Raw genomic sequence first — 13,745 nt, forward strand, 5'->3', positions numbered from 1 at the left:
GTTCCAAAGAGTGAGCAGCCATTCCTCACCTTTTGTGGGGCTCCTTTTGAGGGGCGGGTTGGTGGTAGAAGATGGACATTCCTCCATCACATCCAGCTACAGAATTCTAGAATGGTTTGGGCTGGAAGGGGCCTTAAAGGTTATCTAGTCCTAAACTCCCTGCAATGAGCAGGGACATCTTCAACTAGATCAGTCTGCTCAGAGCTCTGTCCCACCTGACTTTGGATCTTTCCGGAGATGGGCCATCTCTGTTTTAGGAAGATGAGCTGCAGTGCCAGCACAGCTGCATCCTTAGCTCTCCAGTTCATTCTGGGTGCAGGAATCTCCCCGCTGTGTTGTGTCAAACACATCCTTATTTGTCAGCCCCAGGAGGTCCTGAGGGTGCCCCATGTGTGGGAGGCTCCAAACCACCCAGCTCTGGCTTCCACTGATACCATTGTCTTGGGTTTGCATCCTCTTCTGTACCACGAGCAATAGTGGATTAAGGCCCGTGTTCATTATAATAACACTGATGAAATTTCACAAAATTAAATAAATAAATAAATAAATACATTTTGAAACTCCATTTCAAGAAAAAAAATAAATGAAAATTCATGAAATTAAATTTAAAAATTTCATGAAACTGAGTGACATTTTGAAATTTCATGAAATGAAATTAACATTATGAAATAAAATTTAATTAAATGAAATGAAATAGAAAAATGAAATGAAGCTTGATGAAATGAAACGACGACACGTCAAGTTTTCATGACATCAAATGAAATGTAGTTGAATGAAATGGGATGAAGTGAAATAAACATTATCTGTTATGACCGAAGTTCCCCACAAGCCCGGCTAGATGGTTTACGCGGTGTTGTTTTTCTGCGCATCGGTGCCCGCGCACTTTTTGGTTGCGCTCGCCACCCGTAGCGCCGCGCGCCCTCTCGCGAGACCGAGGGCGGGGTGCTTATAAAGGCTGCGCGCGGCGCTAGCGGCCCTTCCGGCCCGGCGCGTGGACAAGATGGTGGGTGCGGAGGCCTCCGGCCTGGCCGCGCATCCCGCGGGCATCGCTGCCATCCCGGCCCCGTCTGCCGCGCGGCCCCGCGCCCGCCGCCCCCGGCACCTGCGGGACGCCGTGCGGGGCTCATGTCGGGCGCGGGCGAGGGCGAGGCCTTGCGCCGGGAGGCCGGGCGGGCCAGTGCGATGCCGGGTGGGGAGCGGGGTGTGGGTGGCGCGGGCAGCTGTGGGGTCATTTGGGGCGCTTTTTTGTAGGAGGGGGGAACGGGAACGGCTTCTCTCTAAAGAGATCCTGTGGTTATGGCCTTTTTGGGGATTTAAACTTCGTTTAGGGTAACTCTTGTGGAGTATTTTTTTTTCCTTAAATAAATGCTATTTTTAGTTCCGTGTGCAGCTGCACGGTATTTTTCTTTAATTTGCGTGCGAGATTGGATGGGTAGATTTTCTTGGGCCTGAGAGTTCTCCGGGTGGTACTCAAGGAGAAAATCTTGGGAAAAAATACTGCTTTTCTACCCAGAGCAACTGGCTCAAAGGCGGGTGTTGAGATGCTGCTTTACTGCAGTTTTTCAAACTGAAATTGTCTCTGTAATGCTTATTTTGGTACCGATTCATTGAAAAATGTGAAGCTGTATTTTTTAGACTTGTGGGGTGGACTGAACTTGTAGTGGCACGCTGTGGCCAAATTACAGCTTCTGTAGTTCCCTCGCCAGAGTGGGACTTGGTGGCATCTTAGATAAGAATAAGCTTGGAAGGGGCATTAAAGAAATCTGAGAAGTACATAGTTATTGCGTGGGGATTACAGTCCTGTAACAAAATAGAATACAGAAGCCTAGCAGGTGATAGTGAGAATTTCTAGAATGCAAAATGTCTTGGATATGTGTAATACTCCTGTTCTCAGGCAAGGACAGAGCTGGCCTTGGCCCCGAGTGGGCGCAAGCAAGCCTCTGCAGCAAGCACTGAGTGCTGGTTGTCTCTCCGCAGTCTCACCGCAAGTTCTCGGCCCCGAGGCACGGCTCCCTGGGCTTCCTGCCCCGCAAGCGCAGCAGCAGGCACCGGGGCAAGGTCAAGAGCTTTCCCAAAGATGACCCCAGCAAGCCTGTCCATCTCACTGCCTTCCTGGGCTACAAAGCTGGCATGACCCACATTGTCCGCGAGGTGGACAGACCTGGATCCAGTAGGTATTAGTGTTCCTCTTGGAACAGGAGGTGGGGTTGATCAGGAATGGTGACATGTGGCCCCTTCAGCAGCAGCTCTGGGTTCTAGTCCTAGCTTGACTTCACCCTGTTCCACGTCCAAGTAGGAGGTGTATTTCTGCTGTAACCACTGGTTTGGTTTAGCTGCACCTTGGGATGGCTATTCTGGAAGGGGGGGGGGTGGGACATCAGTCATCTGCATTTGGTGTTTTTTTTGGAGATTGTCCAGTCCTTGCTGCCATCCATTTTGCCTATCCAGCTTGGCTGACCTTTCTCCTCATGAGCCAGCCTCAAAGTTTTGCAAGACATTAAGTAATGACTTCAGAGTTGGTTGCTTTACCCTGCATCATCTCTGTGAAAAGAGTTTGAGTCATTTAATCTTTCACACGGAGGACTTGAGAGTGAGGAAAAACAGGTGGTGTTAAAAGAGTTGCTGCTGGAATTAATTGTGCTGTGTTTCTGTTTCCATGCAGAGGTGAACAAGAAGGAGGTGGTGGAGGCAGTCACTATTATAGAGACCCCTCCCATGGTCATCGTGGGCATCGTGGGGTACGTGCAGACTCCTCGTGGTCTCCGTAGCTTCAAGACCATCTTTGCCGAGCATATCAGCGATGAGTGCAAGCGCCGCTTCTACAAGAACTGGTGAGACTGCAGGGCCTTGCCTGCTCTCAGGCCATGATTTGTGTTTTTACTGTTGGGCTGCAATGATCCTAGCACGGATTTTTGGTAGTTAGTGTTTAGCTTTGACCCTAATAATGGGTTAGGCTGTAGGAGTGGCTCTGTGAGGGTGGCACATTACTTTAGGTGGTGCTGGTGTGAGTGTGGTGGCTTTGGCTCTGCCCATGCGCTCCCTAACAGGCTACACGTGATGATACTTCGACGGGCGGACATAAGGAAATCGCCTCTGGTGCTTGTTGATGAGTGTCGAGTCCTGACTGTAGCCCTGTTCTCTCAGGAAAGGGGAAGACAAGTGTCACTTGTGATTGCCATTCCAGGCGCTGTTGTTGTGATTGAAAGTGTGCATTTGCCCAAGTGTGGCTCCAGCGTGTCTGGAGCTTCCAGCCTGTTTATGAACTTGGCAGGCTGAAAAGACGTCAGAGTGGAGCAATAAGGTTCTCAAGGGTGTTTTAGTAACAACCTTGCTGTCGGGCACACAAGGCGGGGGGGTTGAATTAGGGTATTTTGAAGCAGATCACAGTCATCTCACAATTGCTTTAAAGATCTGTTTTTTTCTGTTATTGTTTGACATCTCCTTACAGTCTTTTGTTTTCTGTAGCGTGAATGTTAATGTGCTTTGGAATTCATGGCAGCTCCACTCAGCTTTGGCAATTTTGCCACTGTCTGATGAGCTCCAGGCTCCGCTTGCCAGTGGAAAAGAGTCATTAGAAGCTGGCAATGAGCCAAAGCCAACTGAGGTGGCAACTCCTTCCGCTCACCCCACTTCCCTGGGGATTGATGAAGGGCTTAGCCAAACCTTGTCTCTGCTCTGCTCCTGAAGGCACAAATCCAAGAAGAAGGCCTTCACCAAATACTGCAAGAAGTGGCAAGATGAGGAGGGCAAAAAGCAGTTGGAGAAAGATTTCAATAGCATGAAGAAGTACTGCCAGGTTATTAGAGTCATGGCTCACACTCAGGTAAGTGCCTGTGGGCTCAGGTATGCTGGAAACTGCTGAGAGAGCAGGCCGGCTTGAAACTTGATCTGTCTCTGTAGGGAGGTTTCTGCCCTCCCCTGCAGCTTGATGCTGTCTATTCAGCACACTCATTCTCTACAGAACTGTGCTCACTGGATATTTAAGGAGCCTTGGCAACCACTGGCTGGTTTTGAAGGAATGTCCCAAAAGACTCTGAGCTATAGTAAGAACTTTTTGCAAAGGAACAGTCCTTTGCTTATACTGTGTAGACCTAGTCTCTTAATTTCAGATACATATAAAACCAGACTGAACATTAAACTCAGAGGTTTGTGTGCTTAGCAACGTTTCAGGGTGCATTCTGTTGGAATTGTGAGCACTCAGACTTTCGGCAGCTTCTCTTGCTCAGCTGGAGGAGATCTCTGCTGAGTGATGTGGTGTCTCCCCAGCTGTCAGTGCTCTGACTTTCTTGGGAGATGGATTGAATCTTTTGAGTTGGCTCTTAGTGCAGTAAGATGGCAAATTTTAATAGAATTAATTTCCTGTAGTAGACAGTAGTGTTGCAACCTCTATTGATTCTCTCACTGGTTCCCTCTCCTAAATACAGCAGAAGTAACTGTAAATGCGATCCAGCCCAAAGTGGCCTTAAGTGTAGCAGGCTTTTATCAAACAATTGAACAGTTTGAGTTGAAGGGGACCTTAAGAGGATCATCCAGTTCCAACCCCCATGCTATGGGCAGGGGCACCTTCCACTATACCAGGTTGCTCAGGCCCCTGACAAACCTGCCTGAACAGTTGTAGGGGTGGGGGGGCATCCAAAGCTTTTCTGGGCAACCTGTGCCAGTGATTCACACTCTCATCATAAAAGGAATCCTTAGGTCCAGTTTAAATCCACTCTGTTCCTGTTTCAGTTTAAAACTCTTGCCTCTTGTTTCTTGTTATTCCTCAGTGGAATTTTGCTGATGGCTGTGGGGTTAGAGAACTCTGCTCCTGTGGGTGTCATATAACTTCCAGGTACAATGACTTGCAAGCCACTTTACAACTTTCCCCCTTGTTGTAGGGACTTCTTTAAGTTCTGTATTTTGGAAAAAGGATACTAGAGAAATATATTAGGCCAGGGCTGAAAGGATGCTGGGCTTATTAATACAGGGTTCATTTCAGAAGAGCAGGAGCTGAATGTCATGTTTTCTGTGTTCTAGATGCGTTTGCTCCCCCTGAGGCAGAAGAAGTCTCACCTGATGGAGATCCAGGTGAATGGTGGCACTGTTGCTGAGAAGGTGGATTGGGCCCGGGAGAAGCTGGAGCAGCAGGTGCCTGTGTCAACGGTCTTTGGCCAGGATGAGATGATAGATGTCATTGGAGTCACCAAGGGCAAGGGGTACAAAGGTAAACACATGGAAGTCCTTCTCTTTGTGATAGGATACAGTTTTTAATGAAATGCTGGCCTTGTGTTTTCATAAGTGCATGTACCAAGAGCTGGGTAGGTAAATCTGTACTGCTGTCACAGTTCAATGATGAGACCATGGAATGAGCGCTGGGCACAGCGCCTGACATCTGTGAGGAGTCATTCCATGCTGCCTTCCTTCTGAGAACACAGCCCAGGGACAGCCAGGGAGGGACCTTCGCCAGGAAATGGTGATTCCTGGGATGCTGGGTCTGTGCATCCCTTTTGTTGCCTGGGGACTGCAGCTTGAAAAGGTGGCTTAAACTGTGATTGAAGACTGAAGTGACATCTCAGCTTGACAGCAGGCTGCTTTGGTCCCTTGCAGGCGTCACCAGCCGCTGGCACACCAAGAAGCTGCCGCGCAAGACTCACCGTGGCCTGCGCAAGGTGGCGTGCATCGGCGCCTGGCACCCCGCCCGCGTGGCCTTCTCCGTGGCCCGGGCGGGCCAGAAGGGCTACCACCACCGCACCGAGATCAACAAGAAGGTTGGTGTCCCTCAGCTGCTAGCCAGGAGTGAGATCTGCCTGGTGTCACTTGCTCTGTGACAGTGAACAGACAGAGTGGGGAGTTCTGCTTGGGGTGTTTTGCTGTGTTAGAATGTTGTCTTGGGGATAGTGGTCATGGTTAGTTATGTTGGATAACTAAAATTCTTGGATGGCCACATGTTTCCCAAGTGCGGCAGACTGTTTCCTCTGAGGCTTTGGAGAATTCCTTACATTTTATCTGATGACAGGCTCTTTTTCCTACTTTTTGCTAAGTAGACTTTCTTTATGTTTTTAGATTTACAAGATTGGCCAAGGTTACCAAATCAAGGATGGAAAGCTGATCAAAAACAATGCATCGACTGATTATGACTTGTCTGACAAGAGCATTAACCCTCTGGTGAGTTGCTGCAGCTCTGTGCCAAGAGTCTGCTTGTGAGTTGCAATCCTGAGAGGCAAATGGGCCCTGGTATAAGACACAAAATGATTAAATGAAGAGCTCTTAGATAAGTCAGCTGCTGTTGAAGGTGGTGGTGTTTAGTCAGCTTCAGTACTGACTTGTATAACATGGAAATTGAATTTGTTATGTGGCAATAAGACAGAGATGTTGCAAACCTTGAATGGTACTTGTACAAGGAATAACTTAAGAGGAAGAGCTTTTGCTGTTTTGTCAGCCTCTTCTGCTGTTCTTAATAAAAGCCCTACAGCATCAAGTAAACGTCTGCATAAGAAACTTGACCAGTGAAAGGCAATACTGGAAACAGGATTTCAGTGGATGTGGGAATGGTCAAGGCACAGAAATGGTGCAGATCTGTAGGCAGATGTGATCACTGGTCCTGCTTGGTACAGAGCACTGACTGTTCTCTCCTTGCTCAGGGAGGCTTTGTCCACTATGGTGAGGTGACCAATGACTTCATCATGGTGAAGGGCTGCGTTGTGGGCACCAAGAAGAGGGTCCTGACCCTGCGCAAGGTGAGTGATGGGCTGGAACAGTGAGGGAGCTGTGCTGCCTCTGGTGCAGATGGTGTGTGTGCTGTTCTGGGAATCATGTGGCTTGCTAGAAAGAAAAGCCTTCCACACAACCCACCTCGTAGTAATGGCCTTGGGAGTGGCATGAGGTCATTTCTGCAGGTGTAGTGATGGACGTGGTTATGGCTTGAGAAATCTTGTGAGCAGAAGGACACTGATGGAGTGGGGCTTGTGCTGCAGGGAGCTGGCCAGTCTTCAGCCTGGGAGGCCAAGGGTGCAGGGTAGATGGCTCATGGTCAGGTGTTCTTGCACATGGTAGCAGCTGAGGTCAGAGGGGGACTGAGGAGGCATTAGCCATGGAGGGGACAAGAAGTAGCCAGTGTACTGGAGGCTAAAAGGGCGCTGCTGCTGCTGCATACTCACCTGGCATCTCTCTTTTTAGTCCCTGCTTGTGCAGACCAAGCGCCGGGCTCTGGAGAAGATTGACTTGAAGTTCATTGACACAACCTCCAAATTTGGTCACGGCCGCTTCCAGACAGCTGAGGAGAAGAAGGCTTTCATGGTAAGGGCTCTTCCTGGCACATCTATTGCTGTACCACTGGGTTGTCTTGGAGCTCATGGCAGCTGATAGCTTGGCCTTTGGGCTGTCATGTGGCCAAAGTTCCTGTGAAACAGAAACTTCACTTGAGAGACCTCCTCCTGCCAGCTTGGGTATAACTGCAGGGGGGCCTGGGGTCTCTGTTCCCCAGTGACAGCTCTGTGTCTGAGGGGTGATGCCACTTTAGGGCACAAGTTGTTCAGTGTTGAAGCATGGAACAAGCACTACTCCATTTTCTCTAAGAGCAGCTCATGAGGAGGGTGCTCACAGTGGTGGCGTTCCCAGTTTGTCGCTGGCTGGCGAGGGCAGCCAGGAGCTCTGAAGGCCCTGGCAGGGTCAGAGCGGTGCTGTGCTCGGGGCCCAGCAGGAGCTTCCCCACCAGGTGGCACCAGCGTTGTGCTCAGGAGCACCCGGAGTCACCTGGCCAGCCCAGTTCAGCTTTCCCAAAACTGTGGGATTGGGGCATGGGGTTTCCAGTGGGTTGCAGCATGGAGGGCTTTTTTTGCCTTGATTTCTTTACAGCTTTTGTGACTGGAATGTTATGTCTTTTGTGCAGGCTGCTATTCACATAGCTTGTTTTGTGGGTTTTTTTCAGGGACCACTCAAGAAGGATCGCATTGCAAAAGAGGAGGCAGCCTAATGGGTGGAATGGTCCTATGGCCTGTGTGCTCTCAGACCAAAAAATAAATATTTTAAAGAAATTAATTTTGCCTCTTATTATATATATATCACTATGTCAAGCCTGGTACTCTGACTGCAGGTTCTATGTGTGGATCAAACCAAAGAAGCATGTAAAGGTTTAGCTCTTGAGCATCTGCCTTATAGCAGCAGGGTTGCTCTAAAAAAAATTAAGCTGCTGTTACTGGTTTCGCAGAGAAAAGATTGTGGGTCAGAGCAGGATGTCTCTGGGTGTGTGAAATACTGAAGCAGCAGGGGCCCTAAATGGGTTTGCAGTTGCTGAGATACTAGTCCACCTGTCAAGCCCCAGCTGGGTGGACAGAGAGCTTTGAGTCAAATGGGTTTTGCAATAACCCAGACATTCAAACCACTAAATTTTGGGTAGCTGGTGGGTGCTGGTTGTTGCCATGGAAACCTTCCAGTGTCTGTATGGCAGGGGCTGTAGCCTGCACACTTTGCAAATACAGTTTGTTGCTGTCTCTGAGAGCAGCAGAAGGCAGCAGATACACTAAAAAATCCCAGCCTCACAGCAGCTGGATTTTTCTGAATTGCATGCAGTTTCCCTGATTAAGGGTGACAGGAGGCAGCCCTGCCTGGGCAGGGAGGGGGGTGATTTGCATCCCACCCTCTGAGAGGTGGGAGAGCTGTGAGTGCTGCTGGTGTTGTGTTACTGCCTGGCCTAAAATACCCTGCTGGCTCCCGGGGAGATGGTTTGGTGTGACCATAATTGGAGACGTGGCAGCAATTGAGGCAGTAACTGCAGACCTTCACACCAAAGTGTAGCACTGCCCTGAAACAGACTTGGGTTGGCCCTATTTGCTCTTATGTAAAGTGGAGAAAAATGGGATGTAGAGATTTTTTCATGTGGCGAACGAGAGCTTTCTAAGAGTTAAAAGGTGGCAAGAAGGAGGAAAAACATTTACCTTGTTTCCTTAGAAACCAGACTGGGTGACTGAATGAGCTGCCTGGCTCACTGTCAGCCTCATTTAACACATGAACCTGCTAGCTGATTTCAGCCAAGTGAAATAAGAGAGAAATAATAAGTAATTCTTTTTCCCTTGTCACAAGTCTGAAGTTGGCAGGTAGGTGGAGAAGATCCTTAAATTAGTATTCCTCTGGTGCAGAAAAGTGGAATTCCCAATCTCTGTCCAGCTTGAGCCTGCAGTTTAATGGCAGCTCTGAGGAGAGAGGTTTTTTTCCCCTCCACCTGTTAACCTTAGGTGGGCTTTTCACTTTTTAAAGCTGGTATGTACTAGCTGGCTAGGGAGGGCATGGCTCTGAGCCAGCCCTGCCTGCTGCTGCTTCCATCTCACCAGTCAAGATGCATCCAAGGGAATTGGGATTATCAGGATAAATGGGTGCGCTGGGGGTGAGCATCCATGACAATCTGTGGACTACCTTGATGAAAATCTCTAAAAGCACCTAATTGTACCATACCTTGTGGTGGGAGCTCTGGGATGTTGCTGATTTTAAGTGACAATGATAGCAGAGGGAATTTTTAGTTAAATTGGCACCTAAGTAGGTGGAAGCAGTCTTGGAGGAGTGTCATTGTTGAAGATGCTCGGCGTGTGTCTGGCAGGAGGAGTTTCTTTGTCTTGGAACCCAGTGCCAGACTTGGATTTGTTTATTTTTGAAGCGATTGTTGCTGACTGATAAAACAGTGGATAGTGGGGGGGAAAAAAAAGCCCCACAAAAGCGGTTTCTTGGAATCCTAGGGACATCCAGCGTCAGGAGGTGGCGCTCCTTCCTCTGTAGACACTTGTCACCGAGGGCTTGCTGGTGGGACTGGCCTGGGGAAAAGCCCTGCTTAGCCGGAGCACCCGGGCTGTGTGAGTCCCCTCAGCCTCCCTTAGGGCTCCCTGAAACCCCACGATAACTCCTGGCTGCCTTGCTGGGCAGCTCCTGGGAACCTGCTGTGAGAGGTCCCCGCCAAGCCGGGTGCCTGGGGAGTGAAGCCATGGGATGCCAAACTGGCTTTGGCAAAGCCTCCCACTCCTAAAGCCTGGGCCCACCCTGCAACTCTCATCTCCCAGCCTTCCTGCTCCTGCAATGCAGCTTCTGCGTCCTCTGTTTTGGGGACAATCCCCAGTGCAACAGGCAGCAATTGTTGCACATCGCACATTGGTCCAGCAGCTCCTGAGAGCCAACATTTTTAGGGTGACTTACATTTATATTTAATTACTTTGAGTTTTTCATTTTGGCAGTGTCATCTCATATCCCACAGCTCCATGACTGCATCTTCCCTGCTCCAAAATGTCCAACAACATCCCAGTCCAGTCAGAAAAGATCCCACACCCTGGTGATGCTCAGACCAACCCGGGAGCCACAGGAGGAGAGGGACAGCCCTGGCCCTGCTGAAATAACACCAAAAGCCGTGGGAACGTGCCCTGTCCCAGCTGGTGGTGGGAGGGCTGTGGCTGGGAAGCGGGGCTGGGTTTCTCCCCCAGCAGCCGGTGCTCCCCAGCCCAGCTGCCGGCGGAGCGAGGCTGGGACCTGGTGCTCCCGGCCGGGGGCTGCTCCTCCAGCGGCATCTGGCCCCAGCCAGCACTGCCTGCCTCCCTTCCTCGCCGAAGATGAAACGAGATGCAGCTGTGATGCTGGAGCGGAGACCTTAGAAGTGTGTAAGGATGCCTGGGGGGGAAAAAAAAATTGGGTTCAAGTTGGAGGTCTTGGCTCCCGCAGTGAGCTTCACAAGTGGCCCAGCTGACACCCTGCCTTCCCAGCCCGGCCCCTGCCTTTGATCCCAGTGACAAGCAGGGAGCTTCAAGTATGCTCGCTGGGGGAGCAGGGCTGACGAAGGTGCCCCGGGGGAGCGGCGGCTGGGTTCACGCACTGCACCGCGGCGGCTTTTCTGCCAGAGCAGCTCCTCCGAGGGCGCTGCTCCGAGGGCGGCGTGCTGCGTTTGATTTGCAGCCCCCCCCACCCCCGGCCCGAGGACTCCTGTTGTACCTGACAACTTGCTGGCTTCTCACCAACCCTTAGAAGTTGCCTGTGGGACCTGGGGGCATGGATGTGGTGAGGAGCGGTTCCCCACAGAGGCACTCCCAGCGTGGGCCAGGGGGGTGGGAGGCAGCCCTGCTCCAGGACTGCTGCTCCCCTGTGCCAAAGGAAAGCCAAAGCTGAAGTTTCCCTATTCCCATGGCCACCAGGCCTTCTTGCCAGGGAGATGTCAGTAGTCCCGGTACAGTACTGTTCCCTGGCTGGGCACGGGACTTAGGGGAGCTCATGTGAGTTTTGGGAAGTCTTTTCATTCCTTCCCTCAGCACGGTGCTGGGGAAGGAATCGAATGTTTCTGTGGCGACCAATGGGCACATGGGGGAAGGCTAAATTTGTCTTCTACAGCCTCCCAACTTCCCCAAAACTGTGTGGGGCTCTCCTCCCTCCCTGGTAGGGACAGCTCCTGTGCCAGGGTGCCACCCAGCTCCCTACAAGCCCTGGATGCCCAGGTGCCACCCAGCTCCCTACAAGCCCCAAAGCACTCCGATGTCAGGCAGCATTCTTGGTAGCATGCGTGGCATCAAATTCAAACCCAAGGATTGAATCAGGGAAAGACATACACCTAGATCTGGCTTGGAGATCTAAGGGACACCTCCCTGAGACTGTCCACCGGGCCCAGGCATCACTTCACACCCAAATGCCACATCGCAGGCCTTTTAAAACATGTATTTTTAAACTTCTTTATTGACACCAGTGGCGGTAGAGACTGAATTAAGCCAACAGCGGCTGTTGCTGCTGGGGACAGCCCTGCAGGCAGTCAGTGAGAGGAGCTACCCCCACATGTATCATTCCATAGGATAATTCCCCCCTCACCTTTGTGGCTGGAGCTGTCTGCTGTGTGCTCTGCTCCTCTCTGCCACTGTCTCGAGGGGTAGATGGAAAGCAAAGCTCATTATTCCCCTTGGGAATCAGCCAGCAGCCGGGCTCTGGCAGGCCAGGTCGGCAAGAAGCTGTTGATGGCAGAGGTATTTATAATCTTTGTTTGGTTCCAGCAAGGCTGGACGCCCACTCCCGCTTCCCTTCATACAATGAGATCAAACAGCTCCGGGACATTTCCTTGCTCCTTGCAGATGAAATTCTTGCATCTGCCGACCTGCTCCACCCTGCCTGGGGCTGCAGCCTCTTCCTTCGCTCCAAGACCTGGAGGGTTGCTGCTGCTGTTTACTCTGCCCCTAAACTAGGGATTTGCTCATTTTTCCCACCCCATTCCCCACCATTTTCAGAGCTTGTGGGCAAGGGGTAGAGGACTAGGACTGTGGCACCTTCCCCACCTCAGCTTCCTTCCCTCTCCCACTTCTGAAGGACCTCAGCTGTGCTTGATGGGTCACATGTGAACTTTTGCCCATGGATGTCGCAGCAAATGGAGCAGGAAAGCAGGAGCTGGCACCTTACCCAAGGGCAAGGTGCCTGGCAGGAGTTTGTATCTGTCCCACGCATCCATCCTCCTCTTTGGTGCCTGGCCCTGGTGACAAACAGGGATAAGGAGAGGATGAGGTTCTAGGAAGGCAGTACACCTGTGCTGGGCAGGTTGTCTGCATCACAGATGATGTGGAGACAGCATGTACATCCTTGCTGCTGGAACCTCTTGCTGCTGGCCTTATCCCAGCCCAAGGCCCTCACTATGCAGCCGTTTTGGGGATCTCATCAGATCCTTCCACAAAGGCGATTTTGTTCTGGGGATCCCTCCCAGGTGCTCAGCAAGGGGAGACCCTCCCACCACCACTGCAGCCAGGGATGCAGGAGAGACAGCATGCAGCATCTCCAGAGAGGTGACACTGAACATTGACAAAAGCTGACTGCTTGAGGCTGTGCTTGAGGCAGAGTGGAACCATCCCCTGGCACTGAGCCACTGGCAAATACCAGCCCAGATTCACCTGCCTCCTCTCCAAGAGGGGTTTTCCTCCCAGCAGGAACAGGCCCCAGGGATTCCAGCCAGCTGATGGAAGCTGTGGCTGACCATACCCCAAGCCATGCTGTGCTGTCCTGTCCACCTCCCAAGGAGGTTTCCATTTCCCTCTCCAAGCAGGAGCCTTCCCAGATGTCCCTGGTGTTGAGGGGCTGCTGGCGTGGCAGGGGAGCCTGGCTGTGGGCAGGAGACACAGCTGCTTTTCATGTCTGCCCTCACAGCACAGCTCATGCTCAATCTTTCAGCAGGTCCCTGTGATCTAGGGGTAAATTATGGGTGTCAGGTTTGGGGCAGCCAACAGGGGATTTTGGAGGGGGGAGGTAGCAGGGAGCAGCACGTGTGAGTGGCTGGGGAAGGACAGAGCAGGGTGGTCCATAGCTAGATTTTGGTACCTTTACAGCATCTCCTCGTGGAGCATGTCAGGGTTTGGAGGGCCAAAATGCATGTCACCCCCACTTTGAGCCTTTGGTATCCCCTCTTCTTCACCCCAAAGGCAACCCTCAGGACTGTCCCCCCATGCCTTCCTGCTCCTCCTCCTCGCCCCCAGGGTGCTGAGCCGGGTCTGTGCGGTGCGGAGCGTGGGATGCGTGCCAGAGGAAGCAGTGGAGACGGCGGCGGGGCAGGGGCCCAGGTGTGAAGGCACCCAGGTAGCGGGGCCGTGACTCAGCCAGCCGAGAGCAAGCGCCGCGCTGCCCCGGCTCTGGCACGGCCGGCCCGGGAGGGCTCTGCAGGGGAAACCAGGCACGGCACTGGCCTCACACTCACCAGCCTTTTGCTTCTCCTGCCCTGGCGCTGCTGGGGTGCAGAAGCACTGAGCTTTCACATTTAGTACTTTTCATTTCTACGGGAAAAA

General features: G+C 51.7%; 1 protein-coding gene and 1 non-coding gene across 2 annotated transcripts; both read left to right on the forward strand.

Moving 5' to 3' along the window:
- Positions 1–936: 936 nt before the first annotated feature.
- On the forward strand, positions 937–8,016 carry RPL3 (ribosomal protein L3). Its single transcript, XM_036400330.1, has 10 exons — positions 937–1,003; positions 1,978–2,170; positions 2,663–2,831; positions 3,688–3,823; positions 5,017–5,203; positions 5,587–5,747; positions 6,043–6,144; positions 6,621–6,716; positions 7,156–7,275; positions 7,907–8,016. The coding sequence occupies exons 1-10, from the start codon at positions 1,001–1,003 to the stop codon at positions 7,949–7,951; spliced, it is 1,212 nt and encodes a 403-aa protein (XP_036256223.1). The 5' UTR covers positions 937–1,000; the 3' UTR covers positions 7,952–8,016.
- LOC118698490 (small nucleolar RNA U83B) lies at positions 5,321–5,413 on the forward strand. The gene has a single exon (XR_004981891.1). It is a non-coding gene; the product is annotated as a small nucleolar RNA U83B (small nucleolar RNA).
- Positions 8,017–13,745: the final 5,729 nt, after the last annotated feature.

This window comes from Molothrus ater, chromosome 5 (assembly GCF_012460135.2).
Source record: "Molothrus ater isolate BHLD 08-10-18 breed brown headed cowbird chromosome 5, BPBGC_Mater_1.1, whole genome shotgun sequence".
NCBI classification, from domain to species: domain Eukaryota; kingdom Metazoa; phylum Chordata; class Aves; order Passeriformes; family Icteridae; genus Molothrus; species Molothrus ater.